The sequence below is a fragment of the Arachis hypogaea genome, chromosome 17 (genome assembly GCF_003086295.3).
Source record: "Arachis hypogaea cultivar Tifrunner chromosome 17, arahy.Tifrunner.gnm2.J5K5, whole genome shotgun sequence".
NCBI lineage: Eukaryota > Viridiplantae > Streptophyta > Magnoliopsida > Fabales > Fabaceae > Arachis > Arachis hypogaea.
This window is the reverse complement of record NC_092052.1, coordinates 24,933,346-24,952,195: the sequence shown is the minus strand read 5'-3', so window position 1 is coordinate 24,952,195 and position 18,850 is coordinate 24,933,346. Positions and strand designations below refer to the sequence as shown.

The following is an 18,850-nucleotide window of genomic DNA, read 5'->3' as shown; positions in this document are numbered from 1 at the left end:
CAACAAGCTCCAATTCTTAAATTCCAGCAAGATGATCAAAATATAGCAAAACCCTAGAGAGAGGTGAGAGTTTCTTTCTCTAGAGAACAAGGAACAAAAACTCCAAAAAACTAGGTTGTGTGTGTGTTGTTGCCTCCTTTTCCCCCCTAAGTCCTTGGCCTTTTCCCATTCAGAGTCATGTTGGAATTGGAACTGGAGCCTCTCAGAAATTGCCAGCCACATTTTTCACAAATGAGCCACGTGCTGAACGTCATGCGTGCGCGTCGGATGAGCTCTTCACAAGTCATGCGTACGCAGAAGGTCACGCGTGCGCGTCGACACCAGCTTATCCAAATCTCTATTCTTCATGTTCCTTCCACTTTTACATGCTTCCTTTCTATCCTCTGAGTCATTCTTACCCTATAGATCCTGAAACCACTTAACAAACACATTACGGCATCGAATGGTAATAAGAGAAGATTAGAATTTATCATTTTTAAGGTTAAAGAAGCATATTTTGAACTATGAAGTATAATTAGGAAGAAATTACAAAAACATGCATTTTATATGAATAAGTGTGAAAAACATTGATAAAATCCATCAAATTCAACACAAGATAAACCATAAAATTGCGGTTTATCAGATTTTCACACACAAATTTCACTCCTTCAACTGTTTGTAACAAAATCTGTCCATGATAATAAATTTTTAATATCACTCTATCATCCATTCTGATATATTCACATCAAACACTCAATCTTAGTATTGTTGCTATTGAAACAATGAAGAAGAAGAAAGAACCAGAGGGGTTTTAGAAGAGAGAATTGAGAGATGAAGAAGAAATGGACATGTTCGGCCAACTTTGGGTATATATAAACACAGAAATCGGACGGTTCGACCGCATTTTAACCGGTTTAAATTTTTTATAGCACTAAAATTGAACTGTCCGATTTTAGTTATATACGAATTTAAAAATATTGCATGTATGAAATAAGACCGTCCGATTATTATACAAACATTGATTTGAAATTCTTTTAGCACACACAAATTGGACCGTCCGATTTGTGTTCCCCTTTCTGCTGCAAACAAATTGGACGGTCCGATTTTTTTCCCCTAACTTTGAATACCTAACATCGTCACAACACTGAATTAACCCCTCATACCTCCATAACTCAGCGTTACACGCACATTATAATCATATTCAAAATAATGAGCCTTGAGTTTACTCTTTGAAAGAAAAATGTTCAGTGAAAAATCTATCTAAATATCTTTTTTCTTTTTTTGGTGTTTTAGAAAATTTTACAACATGGCACAGAAGTTAAAAGAAAAATAGAAATCAACTCAATTTTTGAAGGTTACGACGGAAAGCTTCACGCAGCTCCTTCCAAGACTGCAGCCACTCAACAAATTCAGCACTATCCCAACTCCTTTCTTAATTAACAGATCAGCTATAACATTAGTCTCCCTTCTAATAATATTAACTTGAACCTCCCAATTAAAACTTAGTAATTCTCTAACTTTTACAAGTAAATCACCATCAATGCAAAAACCTACTGTGAATCAAATTGAAGTAGTAAAAAAGTATCTGTGGAGTCCGTTTCAATGACAATCGCCTTATAATCACACTCCCAAGCAATAACCAATCCCTTTCGCACAACAAAAAGCTCACAACGCAAAATACTCTAAATAAGGAGGAAACCAGAGCAACCATTCTTCCAACAACCATCGTCAAAACTAATTACACAACCAAAATCGACGAGATTGTTATCAAGAAAAATGCTGCCACCGCAATTTACCTTCACCATGCTCGCTGAGAAAAGAGACCAGTTAACATCAGCTCCTTACACCTGCAAAAAGCTATTTGAGATCCTAATATTATGCAACTCTTGAGCAAGTATCTGAGCAATAAAAATAAATTTTTCGTCGTACTAGTCCTCTTGAGGATAGAAGAAGATGAATTCCTCTTTCAGAAGCTTCCGCCAAAAGTAGCTCAACATGGTAGCGCGATCTATCGAGGAACTGTCGCCACCCAACCAAGACACACCCAAGATGGACTAGATATTACAAATTCTATAACACCCACAGTAGCAGTGAAAAATAGCCTCCCTCTGCACATTGCATAGCGGGCAAGAATTTGAAAAAGTCGAGCCACGATGAGAAAGAAAGAAAGCTATAGGCAGGAGCCAAAAAAGAATTTTAATCTTCTCTGGTAGTTTTGAACACCACAACCAATTTCAATTAAGATTATCACTCCAATGAAACCTTCGCTTCAAGAGCCAATAATAATTGTCCTTAGTAGAATAAGTCTTCGAAGGAGTTGAATACCATTACCATCCAGAATTGATGCTAATACGAGGAATAATATCAAGAATATAATTCTTAACCATAAGAGTTAAAGGAGTGGCTAAACGGTCTAATTGACAAGTAGAATACGACTAACCAGAAGTTCAGAATACGCAGAAGCAGATCGTGACCTAAATATCAACAATAATAAAAAACAGAACAAATAATTACACAACAATAGAAAACAGTCCAACCATCAACCTTAACCAAGATCAGAAAAATCATAACCAAAAACAAAAATAAAAAAATAATCAGTCCAACAATAAACCGTAACCACAATCACATTTTCTCAGATCCAAAACCACTAATCATCAAATAAACAAAAGGAAACATATAGCATTCCATTTGAGCAAGCAAACACTTCATACTTGCTCTCTTCTAAACCAAACACGATTTTTTAAACCAATTACATGAAAAATCATCAAATTGCAAAGTATTGTTGCTTATGAGACCATTGAAACTTACATTAACCACGTTATGAAACATGGATTATTGAACTGATAATAGCAGCAAATCCAATTCAAAACACAAGTTCAACCCAAAATTCATAGCATCTTTCAACTACATAAACAAGGTGAGTAATGATTTACTAGTAAATTTTTGACACCTTTTATATCATCAATTCTTTTATTTTGTCATCATAGTATACTTCCAATTTTTGTTATTTCTTTCCTCACAAATATTTAATATTACTTATTATTTATTATTATCTAATAGTCAATTTTTTTTTATTTTCATATTATATGTTCGTAACAATTGAAAGTTTTGGCAAATGGAAAACTTGAGAAAATACATTTAAAATTGGATGATTCTAGATTGTGTTTACTTATGAAAAATATTTTAAATAGAATATACTTAGTTCTAAGTTACTAAAATTAGTACTAAATAAATTAAAATTAGTTGTTTTGCAAAATCGCCAAAGTTACATATGAACATATCTTTTTTACTAAAATTAAAAAATTAATTATCGGACCATTTTATTACAAAATACACTTCTTTTAAAGTTACGTACTAATATTATTATTCTCAGAATTATTTTACAACTACAAATGTATAGAGTACTAATTTTATTATAAATTTTATCTTTTAAATGTACAAATTTTACAATAAATTTTATATTCTATTAACTATAATTTAAAAAAGATGAATATCAACGCATCTAGAAAAAACTATTGATTTCGATCAATAGACCACTAAAGCTCCGAACCTACTTACCATTGATGTCACAGAAAGATATGTCTTAAGATCTCACATTTTTAACCCTTCCTTTTTCTTTATTTCAATTTTTAATACATAATTTTTTATAAGAATTTTTATATTCTTAATTATATTATATATTATATAATATATATACAATGGAGAAAATGAGTAATAAATAAGTGATAATTTGTTTTATAACTGGTTGATATTTAGTCGACGACCCTGTTGCTTTGTTTTTCGATAACAAATATGACATACTGAATCAATATTAATGTATTCATTTTTTTATTAAAAATATCAATCCTACATATATGTTATATTAATTCTTAATTAAATAATTTATTTTCTTTTTGGAAGTGTATTTATTGAGTTCCTCTATTTAGTATTAATTAGTACTCACTCCACTGAGTATATGGAATAATATATTACATAAGCATCTATTAATCCAATTTATATCCTCACTAATAAGTAACATAGCTTATTAGTTATTTATATCTAAATAGTCAATTATGTCTCTATTTTCATTTTACATGTTTGGAACAAAAAAACTTATTTAACTAATTGAAAATATTAACATAAATAATTAGGATGAGATCATCTTGAGTTGAGTTTAATTATGTCCAAATTAATGAAATACTGTGTAATTATAGTTTACTTACTAAAATTAATATTAAATTAATTAATACCTGATTTTTTAAAAACTGTCCATGCTACAAATTTGGTCTCTTAATTTAACATAATAAAAAATTAACTATCAGACAATTTTATTAAATAATAATCTATTTTTTATACAATCAAACTATTTTTGTTATTTTTGGAATTATGTTATAACTACAATGATGTAGAGTACTAAATTTAATAATAATTTTACTAATTTCACAGTTGTACACTACTTTTACTAAACATTTTACTTTTTAGTAAGTGTTTTGTTTATAATTTGTTTATGATTAATATTTTTTACACCTCAATACAAATATTTTTATAATCTAAAACTAATTTTTACATGCATAAGAATGTCTCATTCACTATATTGATCCATTTAACCTTGTCTTTTTTTTGTTTATCTTAGGGTGTGACTTTTGAATTCTTGAAAATCACATTCAAGGTATGCATCGAAATGTTAAAGTTGTGCTATGTTTGAATTTGTGTTTATTGAGTTCTTGTATTGTATCTATTAACACTATCTGAATTAAACCTAATGAATAATATATTGATTAATGAAAATGAAAAAAATCTTCACAAACCAATATGTATAATAATATTAACTTAACTAACACATAAGACAAATATTTATTCCCTTCTAATGAGTATAAAATAACAGTGGATTATAATCATAATATATACAAGTCCTCATCCATTATTGCTTAAAATAATCAAAGTATAAACAAATGTCACAAAAAATACGCGGTAAATAACACAACATATATTTTAACTCCTAGTAAAACACAATAAATTATATCACTCAAATAAAATATTCTAAGCATTTTACACTTTATTTTAGTGTTTAACAAGTTATAAACTCATATTTTTATCTTAATATATATAAACATTGGATTTATAGGAGAAACAAAATAATATAAAACAATAAATGATGATGAATAATAAATCCAAACAGATGTAAAATATAAAAAAAAATCTTTGAAGACATGAGTGTTAATATTTTTTAATATGTTTCATTCTTCTCATTTCTATGTAAATTGTAATTAGTTTGAAATTTTTTCATCGTATAATAGATATGGATAAAACTTGGATTCTAAAGCCACGAGATAGTGTAGAATATAGACGAAGACTTAACAAGTTCCTAGACTTTGCATTTGTGAATGCATCGTCCGATGGCATGATAAAGTGTCCATGTCCTCAATGTGGGTTTCAATATATGTCAACAAGAGAGGATGCGTACGACCATCTGTTGATAAGACCCTTTCTCCCTGGATACACTATGTGGTTGCGTCATGGTGAGAAACCAGGTGAAGATAGCTCTAGTTCCACACCAGTGGTTGAAAAACCTACATTTGAGGTGAATCCATATGTACAAATGGTGCACGAGGCATTTAACTTCACAATGCCTCACGGAAGCGAGGAGACCACAACGGGTGAACATGTAGAAGACGATGATATGGAGTTGCTGTACTTGTACAATGGTCCAAGTCACGAGGCCTAGAATTTTACCGACCTTTTTGCGGATGGGGAGGATGAGTTATATCCGGGTTGCTCAAAATACTCAAAGTTGTCTTTCCTGGTGAAGCTTTATCATATTAAATGTCTGTGCGGTGTGAGTGACAAGGCTATGTTGATGACTCTGAACTTACTGTGAGATGCATTTGAGCAAGCAAAACTCCCATCCACATTATATGAAGCCAAAAAGACTATCAGAAAGTTAAGGATTGAATACAAAAAGATAGATGCATACCCAAATGATTGCATGCTATATCGGGGTGATGATGAGGATTTGACCAAGTGCAAGCGATGTGGGACTTCATGATGGAAGCGAAAGACGCGAAAGGGTTCCATTGTTAAACTCAAAATACCTGTCAATAAAAATGGAAAGCCTCTACCGGCAAAGACTTTCCGTTACTTTTCTCTGATACCACGACTGCAACAGTTATTCATGTGTAGCAAAACATCATCTGACATGTTTTGGCATAAAAATGCTGGTAATAATGATAGGTTCTTGAGGCATCCGAAGGACACTGAAGCATGAAAAAGTTTTGATGTAAAGTATCCATATTTTTCTAACGATTCGCGCAGCATTTGTTTAGCGTTAGCTAGTGACGGATTTAATCCCTTTGGAAATATGAGTACAAAGTATACCATTTGGCCTGTGATTCTTATTCCGTACAATCTTCCTCCATGGCTTTACATGAAACAGACTTCTTTTAATCTATCTATGATTATTCCTGGTCCCAAAATGCCTGGTAATGACATAGATGTTTATTTGGAGCCCTTGGTTGATTAGTTGAAGCAACTGTGGGATGGCGTTGAAACTTATGATGCTAACAAGGGAAACACTTTCAATGTGCGCACAGCACTAATGTGGACTATTAGCTACTTCTCAGAGTTGGAAAATTTATTTGGGTGGAATACTTACCGTGGGTTAGCATGTCATATGTGTAATGTGGATGCTAAGGTTCAGCGGCTGATATTCAGTCGAAAATGGTGTTACATGGGCCATCGCCGCTTTTTGAATCAGGGTCATAAGTATAGACTAGACCGGAATAGATTTGATGGGGAAGTCGAAAGCAAAGATCCACCGAAGAAGTTATCTGGAACAGATGTCTTGAGGCAACAGTCTAACGTACTAGTTTCATTTGGGAAGCAGTCACTGTGACAGCAAAAAAAGATGCAGTGGTCAAGATACAGATCAAGATGACTCGCCCTTGAAAAAGAGGAGTGTGTACTTTAACCTTCCGTACCGGGAGGATCACATGTTGCGTCATAACCTTGATGTGATGCATATAGAGAAAAATGTTTGTGACAATGTGGTTTTCACTATCCTAAACGATAACGCCAAATCAAAGGACAATCTTAAAGTTTGCAAAGATTTATAAAGCATGGGCATAAGGCCTGAATTGTGGCTGGACGAAGGTGGTAAATATCCTTCAGCAATATTCACAATGTCGAATCTACAGAAGGATGTATTCCTGAAGACTCTACAGAAAGTGGTCTTTCCAAATGGTTATTACTCTAGTAATACGGCTTGTTGTGTTGACTTGCGACAGCGTAAACTGGGTTGAAAAGTCACGACTGCCACATTATAATGGAACAATTACTTCCAATTTTGGTGAAGAATGCATTGCCGTTTCCGGTGTCAACTATGATTGCAAATTTTTCATCATTTTTCCGAGAACTCTGTGGAAAAGCTGTAACCTTATGCTGCTTGGTGAGCTTTAGAATCATGTTGTGCAAACTCTGTGTCAGATGGAAATGATTTTTTCCCATCCTTCTTCACTGTCATGGTTCACCTTACGGTGCATCCCGTTGATGAAATAAAACTTGGTGGCCCGGTACATTATCGGTGGATGTATCCAATAGAAAGGTTAGCTCGCTAATAAATCCCTTTAATACATTCAATTCATTTACTTGTGTATATATTGAGCGTTATGTCCTATTTTTGTAAAAGATATCTAGGTCGATTGCACCAATATGTGCATAATAGGGAACAAGCAGAATGCTCAATTGTGGAGGGCTATTTATCTGAGGAAATTTTGACTTTTTATTCTAGATATTTGGATAATATTAAAACTAGAATCAACTGACCAGGATGAGTTGATGAACAACCTATTGATGTCACACAACATTTAGGGGAAACTATGTTCCCAAAAATTGGAAAGGCTTCAGGGGTTGTTTCACATTTTGGACTCACTCCAATGGAAAAACATCAAGCACATCATCATGTGCTAGTCAATTGCGAGGCCATCGACCCGTCGTTTCGTTTCTTGAGTAAGTATGCACATGTAATTCCTAAACACGAGGATAACTCTTTTCACCCATTAAGTAGTAGGACTAATTTTCTGTTGTGTCATAAAGTAAATTTAGGGCAAAAACAAAATGAAAATTACGAACTCAAATAAGGTCACAATCTAAGATAGACAATGTTGTGCATGCAGAATTTTTCAGCTGGTTCAAGCATGAGGTTCCTATAGATTTAACTTGACCAATGTTTTTTTTTTTTACAACTTAGTTTGTATTCAATCTTTATAATGTTAAATTATGATAAGTGATAGTCAAAATAAGAGAATGAAACAATATTATATAGAGTTATTACAAAGATACTTAAAAAATAATTCACATTTATAAGATCATTAAAAGTAGTGATAGTTAACTTAAAAAATTAATTTTTGAATCCATTCAAATAATTATTCAATGATATTTAATTTTATTTTAATATTTATATTTTTAATTTTATACAACAAAAAAAAATTTATTTGTACTTACTAAAATAGTTGCTAATATAAATATGTGAAGCTTGAATATTTAAAATAGAAATTATACAAATAATTATCTTGTACAGAATCATCAATGTATATTTTTATAATTAAACTTTGTGATTTTAAAAATATACCTTTAAAAAAATTTATTTGTATTCATAATTATGTATTTAAAATAATATTTATTAATTATTTTTATTATTTATTTGAGTTCGCATAATGCGCGAATCTCATTCTAATTTAAAACTAAATAAAAAATTGATCTTTTCGAGGAATAAAAATATTATGTATATATAAAAAATTAATTATTATTTATTTGTATAAAAATATATATTGTTTAAATTATTTTTATTATATGGTAAAATTTTTTATTTAGGCTTAGTTTTTCGTGTGAAATATGTAAAATTGAATTGAATTGAAGTTTTGAAAGGACGAATCTAGTTTAGCATATATAGATAAACAAAAATATAATTAAAATTGTACATATGAAAATGCTATCTTCTCAGTTGCCATCCACAAAGGAGAGGGCCTCGAAAAAAAACAAGATTCCAAAACGCTTGGCTCACGAAATTTCTCTCTTTGAGCATTGCGGGCTTCGTGTCATGAGCATAAAAACACACTTCCTCCCTTTCTATTTTTCATTCACAGTGTATAATGGGAAGCACATAGCAATAGCATTATTATAGCAGATGGTGTTTCTCATCAAGCCATGGCATCACTGTGTCTCATGAACTCATTGCCAGTTCCACCATCTTCTTCTCACTCTCCAAAGCTCACTGAAACTTCTCTTCCTCCTTCTCCTTTGGTTCTTCATAGTAACAATAATCATAGTGTATCAGCACGTGCCTTGAAGCCCATAGTTGTTAGTGGAGACCCTCCAACTTTTGTTTCTGCTCCTGGTCGCAGAATTCTCGCTGGTTTGTCTCTGTTGCTTTATATTCCTTTGTGTTTTTTAATGTTCATCATTTTTTTTTCATTTTGCACATCCTCAAAGGGATGAAAAGATTTATTTTAAGAGTGTAATTTTGATGCATAAAACGTTTACATGGAATCACATTTATTTTGTTGGATGATCATTGACTTGAATGTAAAAAATAATTATTTTTGTTGACGTAATGTTACATAGTTGGTTGCAAATGTAAAATCGCTTTATACGAATAATACATTAAAATTAAATTTTTATTTTAAATATAGATAGTTTAAACATGAACATAGTTTATGATAGGCATAGTGGCGTCTTTTTATTCATATATTCAGACTAGTGGACAAGGATTAGTTTTTGTTGGTTGAATGCTTGAAATAATATTTATTTGCATTTTCAAAATGGGGATCATATTCATCCTGTCTTCCTCATGAATTTTTTCCCCTAGCAAATGTGGAATAATAATTCTTTTGTTTAAAGTTGAACTGGAGTAACCTAATCGGAGTTAGCGAAGTGGAAGTAATCTCTTAGAAAATGAAGTGTAAATCTTTGATCTCTTAAGCACATCTTTCTGTGCATCTACCCTCAAGTATTTCATGATGGAATTCTTATAGGATCAGCAATGCACTTATTTTACTACTAATTGCTTTTATTGAAATTTTCAGACTATATGATGAAGCATACATGCTTTATTTTATTTGATTCTCTTATATGGTGGAACTCTAGTATGAAATTCTCAATGTCAAAGTGAAAGTTTCAATGGATGGGGATGTTTTCCATTGATTGATTCTATTAAAATGGTTATAGGTTTTTTTCTTGTTAATTAGTTTTAGACATAATGTTTTTCAGCAATGCATGCTTTTTGTCTCTTATATATCTCACCGGAGCCAATTTTCGTTTAATAGTTGGAGATCTACATGGAGATCTTAAGCAGGCTAGATCTGCACTTGAAATGGCTGGTGTATTGAGTTCTGATGGTCAAGACTTGTGGACTGGTGGAGAAACGGTATGTGTCCTGTTTTTAGAAACCGGTAGCTTTTAGTTTTAAACTTTAATTTTAATTTGAGTCACTAGTCTTTTGCCAATGTGTATAGAATTGGAAATTGATATTCTAAAGTAGTTGAAAGGTTTTGGTTTGAGATTTATCACTTTAACATTGTGGATGTTTATTTTTATTTCTTGTTCTAGGTGTTGATTCAAGTTGGAGATATACTAGATCGAGGTGAAGAAGAAATTGCTATCTTGTCCTTGCTGCGATCATTGGATAAACAGGCGAAGGCAAAAGGCGGAGCTGTGTTTCAGGTTTGCCATTTTTAACTTTGAACCATGAGACAGAACTTTAGCCGCTGTCATACAAAGTTACAAACTAATAAACCACTCAAGTTATTGTCTCAAATAACCGAGTGTTAAAGAATTGGCAAGGAGGTGACAATTTCTTACACATAATACTGTAGCTTCCTCTATTAATTGTAAAACATTCGTCTCCATTTGAGTCTCATTACCAGAAATATATCGTATGAGTCGATATGAAAAAGAAAATATTTGATAGGTAAAGCAATGATTTTCTGGATTTCTTTTCTATGGATTGATATTTTATAGAAATACTAGAAACGTAGATTGATCTTCTCTTGTATTTTAAAATTAATTTTAAAAAATAACTTGTATGTTAGAGCTTGGAATAATCCCTTAAGCTTGGAGAAAGGAATAGAAAATAATTCCTATTAAACCTCGATGAATTATTAAGGAGTTATTTGTAAAATTTGAAGAATCTTGTTATTACCTTCTGCTATTTAAATTTTCAATTAACTTTCCATAATTGGATCTGCCTGATCTAGGTAAATGGAAACCATGAGACTATGAATGTGGAAGGTGATTTTAGATATGTTGATTCTGGGGCATTTGATGAGTGCAATGATTTCTTAGAATATGTCAATGATTCAGAGGATGGCTGGGAAGAAACTTTTACCGGTTGGGTTGATGTGTTCGAAAGGTGGAAAGAACAACGAACAATGTCCAATAGTTACTGGGGTCCTTGGAATTTAGTGAAGGTATTATAACTACTTCTACTTAATGTGTGCCTCTTGTTTTCACTATTGCATAATTTGTGCCCTCGGATAAGTTAATCTTTCAAACTACATTGTTTGAATTTCAAAATAGATTTCATGCCAAACCCAACATGTTGATATATCTTGCATATAATATGATCACATGTAGTCCTAGTTCCCTTTTGTATTGAATTTGATTGCAATATAATAAAATTATAGCAAATACTTTTGATGAAGCATGAAGGGCCCCAAACTCGACTATGGTATGTCCTTTTTGAGGTTATTTCCCAACTAAAAGTTTCTTTTTGACCAATAGCTAAAGATGGGTAGCTCAGTAATTTATTTGACTATATCTTTATTGCATCTGGGATCATATGGACATCATTGGAAACTTTATAAGTATTATCTAATTTGTACCTTTTTCATGAAGGAAGCTATATTACTGTGATGTTATATTCTATTATTGTTTTTGATGAAGTTTTCCAATTATTTAGGACAGAGGCAAAAGGGAGTCATTGCTAGATCAATCCTCTTTAGGCCTGGCGGCCCCCTGGCACGTGAACTCGCAAGACATGCTGTTGTACTTAAGGTCAATGACTGGGTGTTCTGTCATGGTGGCCTTCTTCCTCACCATGGTAATGGTTTTGTTAACTTGAGCTCGAAGTCTCTACTATAACAACATTCACTGCTGCTTTAAAATTTTCCAACCTTTTGTAATTCCATGTCCCTGATATCATTTTCTTTATGATTCTCTTCCCGCTTTCATTTTCTACAGTTGCATATGGCATAGAGAAGATGAACAAAGAAGTATCTGAGTGGATGAGAGGCTTGAGACAGAATGACAGTACTCCAAATATCCCTTTTATTGCCACCAGAGGCTATGACAGTGTTGTTTGGAATCGTCTATATTCAAGGGATGCACCAGATTTGGTGGACTATCAGGATAAACAGGTAGATTTTTCAATTAATAGGAAGATCCTATGTATGGTAAATAGAAATATGTTATCCCCACCTGCACCCCTTTGAAACTGTAGAGACTTCATGCAGTGTAAGTGCAAATTTCCTTTTTCTCTTCTATTAAATAACTAGAATAATCTAAGAAACTAGTTTCATGACTTCATCTATGCAAAAATGTCTGGTTATTTTATGGAAGAAGTGATGAGCACTTTATGCTATCTGTTACGTACCCTGAGAAGGGTGGGAGCAAAAAAAAAGGATTCTATTGAAGCAGCAACAGGGGTTAAGAGAATTCCTCCTTTACCCTTCATTCCTACCCGAGTTCTTGTTCTTCTATTGCGTTTATTTTGGGTACAGTTGTTACACTATCCTGTCATATATCTTGTAATTCCAATGTGATTACTTAACAACTTCCATTATTTATTTTGTGATATAATTGCAGTGAGTTGAGTAACAAAATTCTGTTTCAACCTGAATTGGACAGTGTGATAGACGGTTTGAAACTAAACAATATGATTTTCAGGTATGTTCTGTTCTCGAGGAGACTCTGCAAGCAGTTGGTGCCAAGGCAATGGTGGTAGGGCATACTCCTCAAAGTATAGGTGTGAATTGGTAAGTGAGGATTACTTCATATGCATGACGCTCAATATTGTCCCGCTTTTTAAGATGAGCTGCTAATTTTTTATATTCTTGTTCTACTTGTATTTAACTTCAACATAAATGCACATATACTCTATGGACATCTTTGTGGTGTGTTGCGGAAAAATTGCTGCTATTCATTGATATAACTTCTCTGCCTCCGACAGTAAATACAATTGCAGCATATGGCGTGTAGATGTTGGAATGTCCAGTGGAGTTCTTAATTCAAGACCAGAGGTAACAAACTTTTAGGGCTTATACATAATGTCCTTGTTTATGAGATATGATTCACACTATAGCATTTATGTTGGAGAGTATTAGAATTATATTTACTTTGTTATTTACTAAATATTATTTGAGAAAAGTGATGTGCTTCTAAGTCTTTACCTTAGACTTCACCCACTTCTCATTCCGTAAAAAACATTCATGAATTAATAATTGCTTCCAGCCGTGAAAGCAGCTCGACTCTTACCTTAGGGTGAAAATGAGTAAATTTGATGTTAGCGTTTCAATCTTTGACCGATAACATATCACTACAAATTGATATCATATGATAATCAGGTATAACGTAGTATTTTACAGGTTTTAGAGATTATAGATGATAAAGCGAGAGTCATAAGAAGCAAACGAGATAGATACAGTGAAGAACTTCAGGTTGTTGCATACACTTAAAAGAGACAAGGATATGGTTTATTAGGTATGCATCTTGAATTACAAGTCCCTTGTCCATTAAATATAAACTAAAAGAACAATCTCCACTGATGCAATCTGCTTTATTTTTTCAGTATTTTGCAGGAAAGTACATGTTGCATGCATCCAGCTATTAGTGAAGTCCAACAATGGCAAATTTATTCAATGCACATTGTTGTTAGTTGTTTGCTTCACCTTGTGATTCTATAACTAACTTTGACAATTCAAAAATGTTGTCCCATGCCATATAATTTATTCGATATCAAATTTTCAATGTCTTGTGAAAGTTTATTTGTGTGAAATCATATGATAGGAAGATAACTAATTTTTCTTTTTTTTTACAATTTGGTTAGGTATCCGCATTATCATCCAAATAAAATGGTTCATTATCATATATTGCATTTATATTTTTTCGCACAAAATATAAATGAAATTCTATGCACTCATTGTCTGTCCAAGTACCCAAAATATAAAATAAAATCATTCAGTAAATTTCACACTCTGTTTTCTATTTTTCTTAGTTGATAAATGGTGAAGACAACTGTATAGCATCTACAAAATACCATAACCCTCTTCCCCATTGATATATATATGAGCCACATCTTCGTATTTTTTGTGGACTACTTTACATCTTTTTAGAATCGGTGTAGTTTTAATTTTAAAAGTAAAACTCTTAATTTCTATTTTGGATTAATTTAGGTGTCAAATATATACTCGATACTCTTTAATTCAGGATGTGTTAAAGATATTGTTATTTGTAGACTTATCTTAGAAAATTACTCTTAGCATCCCATTTCATATGTTGGTCATAGCTATTTTGTTTCCGGTCTTCAATTTTTAGTGAGTCTACATTTATAAAGGTGCTTTGCAATCATTCAGTATTTTTAGTGAGTCTACATTTATAAAGGTGCTTTGCAATCATTCAGTATTGTGAATTTCATGAAAATAACTGATTTTGAAGAAAATGCTTCACATGAATGATATATTTGATGCACTTATTGTAAATTTGCAATGTTGGCTGTTTTTGTACTGAAATGATTTTAAACATATAATGTCTACACACAATCAATGTAATAACTGAACATAGATAACATTTCAATGGTTGAACAACAAGTAGAATAAGTGGAGAACAAAAGAAATCATAGCGTGAAATGACATCCATTAATTTCTCTATTAAATGTTTCATGGAAAAAAAGTTTACATTGTCATGAAACCAAGGCCAAAATTTCAAGTAAAGGTGTAATCCATAGAATAATGTTATGTCCAATGACAATAACAAAATTCAAACCACAACAAAAAGGATCAACTTCATTATTAAAATTGAGATTGTGTACAATAAAATAGTTTCTTCATTCATAGGTTAATCCAATTCAGGGCTAGAAAAAGCTTGGTTCTTCAGAGTCATATTTGAAGTGCTTTATTCCAACTCAAAGTGTTATTTAAGTGACAGTGTCAACATCCTTTGGTTGATTGAAATCTTGAAAAAAGGACTTTCCCGCTTCGTATGTAGACCAGCAGATAGCAGCTGCAGGAGCATGAAACAGCATCCTTGGAATCCATCCTCGCATCAACCCTCTGTATCCATCCTTTTTCACTATAGTTTTAATTACATCTTGAATTGAACCATTCGTGAACCTATCGCATCCACACACACCCTGCACCAATGACCAATGTCAAGACCAACTTTCCAATGAAATGAATGAGAGCACGCCCCCCATTGATTTGGTTTATAGCATCATACGTATGCCAATGGATACCAAACATTCATATAATATAAGTTGTTGCACAATCCATCAATTTCCAAATAAACTATCAACTGAACGAGATTAGACACCAAATTAGAAAATGAAAAAATATATACCAAGGGAAGATGTTGATCTACAAAAGATGTTGTCATTCCATTTTAAACTAATAAACAAAATGCATCAAAAGTCAAAAGACAAATGGAACAAATGATATCTGTAGACTATCATAGACCATCGTCTTCAGCTGCACTCCGGTTCAACTCAATCATCACATATGCAAGATTTGAACATGCCTATAACCCTCTTGTTAATACAATATTGGGGGGGAAAAATGAAGTTAACGTAGGCAGACAAAAAGGAATCTCTAGGAGCAGTTTGATCCTCATTGAGTCTCAACACACAAACTCCCACTAAGGTCATCTGTAACCATCCCATCAGTCCCATCACTATGTCCTATGAACTACCTGTTAAAGGCAACCAAGTTACATAAATTGATATTTTCAGAATGATTAGTAGACATTTTCTTAGGTGGAATCATAGGAACAGATGGCATTAAAACAATTACCATTTTTTCCTGCCAATTTTACTATCCCCTTTTTATGCAAAACAGGTGTTTCTAACAACTAAGGATAGGGAAAAATGAGAAATTTAGGCCCCCATTCCAGAAATTTAACTATTACACCCTCAAGCTTGTAGAACGGACTATCCAAAGTTGTACTCCTAAAGTAATCTAACCTCATCCTTTACCCATGTTAATCAAAGTAGTTCCTGTTTGACTACTTTTTTCATGGACTATTCATTGATGTTGCAGAATAACTTTCACATGAAATCAATATCACCACAACATAAACCATAATGATTAGTAGACATTTTCTTAGGTGGAATCATAGGAACAGATGGCATTAAAACAATTACCATTTTTTCCTGCCAATTTTACTATCCCTTTTTATGCAAAACAGGTGTTTCTAACAACTAAAGGATAGAGAAAAATGAGAAATCTAGGCCCCATTCCAGAAATTTAACTATTACATCCTCAAGCTTGTAGAATATTGTTATCCACTACTTTTGCCACATATCTGAACTGGACATAAATTCTAGGAAGAGCACATTATTCAGGGTAGCGTTACTCAGATCAATAATACAGCTAGGCCACTATACTAACCAGTTGGCTAATGCCTACATGCAACCAATGGTCAAAGTCAACATAATCAACAATACAATACCTCTACATACAACAAATAAACCCAAAGGGCAGCCTACAGCACAAGGCTCCCAACTGATGGGATCCAAAGAGGGCAGATATACATAGCGTTAATCTGTCATGCAAACAGGCGAAGACGGTTTCTAAGACTCGTCATAAAATATGACGCTTTAGTACTAAAGAAAGTCTAAAACAGCAAAGTACATATAACAAATTTTCCTTGTTCATACACTGAATCTTCCAGTTATGCACTATGCCATTCAGACTATAGTGAACTACAGAAACAAATTTTAACATATAACAATAACAACCTCAATTAAACTAAAACAAAATGCAAAATTTGGGATAACAATAACAATAATCATTGATAGACCAATATACCTGACACTGCAATTGAGTTTTAACAACATCCAGCGGCGTTGTGACTGCAGAAGCCAAAGCACCGGCAGCAGCCCCGGCTGTGGCATGAACCACCAACCTCTCATCATCCACGCTCTCCGGCGACACCTCCATCAATCCTCGCTTCGCAGCCTCATATGTTGCAAAATGCACCGCCGTGTACGGTGCATTCATCAAAATCGTGGTCCTATATGAAGCATAAAACGCCCCAAACCCTTCCTCACTCATCACCCTCTTAACACAATCCCAAACACCCTTGTAACCACTATTGCTCAATTGGAGCCTCTGCTTCACCATATCCATAGGGGTAAAAACGGCGTCGCTCGCCACCGTGGCGACAACACCAGAAGCAGCGTGAGCAATGGGGTTATTAGGGTTTCCACTGGAAAACCGTTTCTTGCAGGTCTCGTAGACGGAGAAATAGACGGCGTGAGCGGGTCCTGCGCCAAGGCCCATGGCGGCGATGCCGCGGTAGAGAGCGGAGGGACCCTCCGATTGGAGAATTGAACGGAGGGCCTGACGAACGCTGACTGACTTGATGGGGCAGGAGCCGAGGGCTTGCATGTGGGTCTTGACGGTGTCAACGGGGAACATTGCCATGTGCTCCACGCAGCCGGCGATGGAGCCGGCGATCATGAACTGCCAGAAGTGGAGGCCGTCGTGTGCTGCGGCAGCGGTTGTTACGGCGGCGGGGAGATTCTCTGGCGGATGGAAGTCCGGCCGGAAATCGGGGTTCTTTTGAAATTTGGCGGTTGCGTCTGTGGCCATGAATTTGGGAAACTTTCTTTTCCCTTTTCAATTTAGGGTTTGAGTTAGAGGGACAAGATAAAATTAAAAAACAAAAGTGGGAAAGCTATGTGATTAGGTTTTGAATCCAAATTGGTGTGTGAAAAATTGGATTCTTAGAAGGTGGGGTTATTTGGGGTGCTGTAATTGGGCGTAGGGTTTGAATTTGACTTTTGGTTTGTTGTTGTATTGCCATAAACGATTAAGATAGGGTTAATTTCATTACCATGGATGGTGATAATGGTGATTCTGGATTCGCAGGGTTTCAGAGTATTGAGCTTTGATACAGGTTTTAGAGAAGTCAAGAATGGGAGGCGGAATTGGAAACTGATGGATTGATCGATGCGTAGACTTTTTGAATCTTTTGTTTTCTTTTTGATAAGTTAGGGCTCTTGGCCTCTTACTTCCTCCAATAAGTTGGGAATCGTATTCTTTTTTTTTCCCCAACGAGGTAGAAGAATAATTAGTGTTTCAGTTTTGCACGTAACAGTAGAACTCGATTTTACTTCCTGCTTGTTTGCTTGCTTTTTTTTTATTATTATTTTAGTCTCTTGCTGTTAGTCTGTTGAAAATGAAATTTTTTTTTAATAAATGAGAGAGTAAAGCATAATTTTCCACCAATAATTTTATAAATGAGATAAAAAATAAATATAAAAGATAGAGTAATAAAAAATTAGAGATTATATTTTATATTTTTAATTTTTTTTAATAATTGAGAAGATTCATTTTCCTAGTCTGTTGAGTTAAAATTTGATACTAATATCAGTATTAGATTGGTTTTTAAAATTTCGATTGACTCAATTTAAATTTTAAATTTTAATTCCTTTATTTATTCCTATTAAACGATGTCTTTTTTTTTTTTTTTTTGCATATAGTCTCTCTTGAAACGATGCCGTTTGAGATATTTAAGATTAAAATACAGTTCACTTCAGTGTTGATAATCAAAATACTCGAAAAAAAAATATTCTTCTTTTTCATTCTTTCACATGTACTATGGAAAAGAATATTAATGTCGC

At 33.3% G+C, this 18,850-nt stretch overlaps 2 protein-coding genes across 2 annotated transcripts; one reads left to right on the top strand and one right to left on the bottom strand.

The window, feature by feature from the left end:
* The first annotated feature begins 8,927 nt into the window (after positions 1 to 8,927).
* Positions 8,928 to 13,989, top strand: LOC112766463 (shewanella-like protein phosphatase 1). Its single transcript, XM_025812361.3, has 10 exons — positions 8,928 to 9,367; positions 10,278 to 10,378; positions 10,561 to 10,674; positions 11,208 to 11,420; positions 11,917 to 12,052; positions 12,193 to 12,368; positions 12,898 to 12,986; positions 13,181 to 13,250; positions 13,596 to 13,710; positions 13,799 to 13,989. Exons 1-9 carry the CDS (start codon positions 9,160 to 9,162, stop codon positions 13,683 to 13,685), a joined length of 1,197 nt encoding a protein of 398 aa, XP_025668146.1. The 5' UTR covers positions 8,928 to 9,159; the 3' UTR covers positions 13,686 to 13,710; positions 13,799 to 13,989.
* An 856-nt stretch (positions 13,990 to 14,845) lies between these two features.
* Positions 14,846 to 18,314, bottom strand: LOC140172911 (uncharacterized). The gene is made up of 2 exons (XM_025812575.3): positions 17,031 to 18,314; positions 14,846 to 15,358 (listed from the first exon to the last, which is right to left on the bottom strand). The coding sequence occupies exons 1-2, from the start codon at positions 17,814 to 17,816 to the stop codon at positions 15,143 to 15,145; spliced, it is 1,002 nt and encodes a 333-aa protein (XP_025668360.1). The 5' UTR covers positions 17,817 to 18,314; the 3' UTR covers positions 14,846 to 15,142.
* Between the last annotated feature and the right edge of the window lie 536 nt (positions 18,315 to 18,850).

Excerpts from the sequence above, each read along its gene's own strand:
- LOC140172911 (XM_025812575.3), bottom strand. The coding sequence starts at position 17,816 with ATGGCCACAGACGCAACCGCCAAATTTCAAAAGAACCCCGATTTCCGG. Across the intron at positions 15,359-17,030 it reads AAACTCAATTGCAGTGTCAG|GGTGTGTGTGGATGCGATAG; the intron begins GTATATTGGTCT and ends TCATTGGTGCAG.
- LOC112766463 (XM_025812361.3), top strand. The coding sequence starts at position 9,160 with ATGGCATCACTGTGTCTCATGAACTCATTGCCAGTTCCACCATCTTCT. Across the intron at positions 10,379-10,560 it reads TGTGGACTGGTGGAGAAACG|GTGTTGATTCAAGTTGGAGA; the intron begins GTATGTGTCCTG and ends TTCTTGTTCTAG. Across the intron at positions 12,369-12,897 it reads TGGACTATCAGGATAAACAG|GTATGTTCTGTTCTCGAGGA; the intron begins GTAGATTTTTCA and ends TATGATTTTCAG.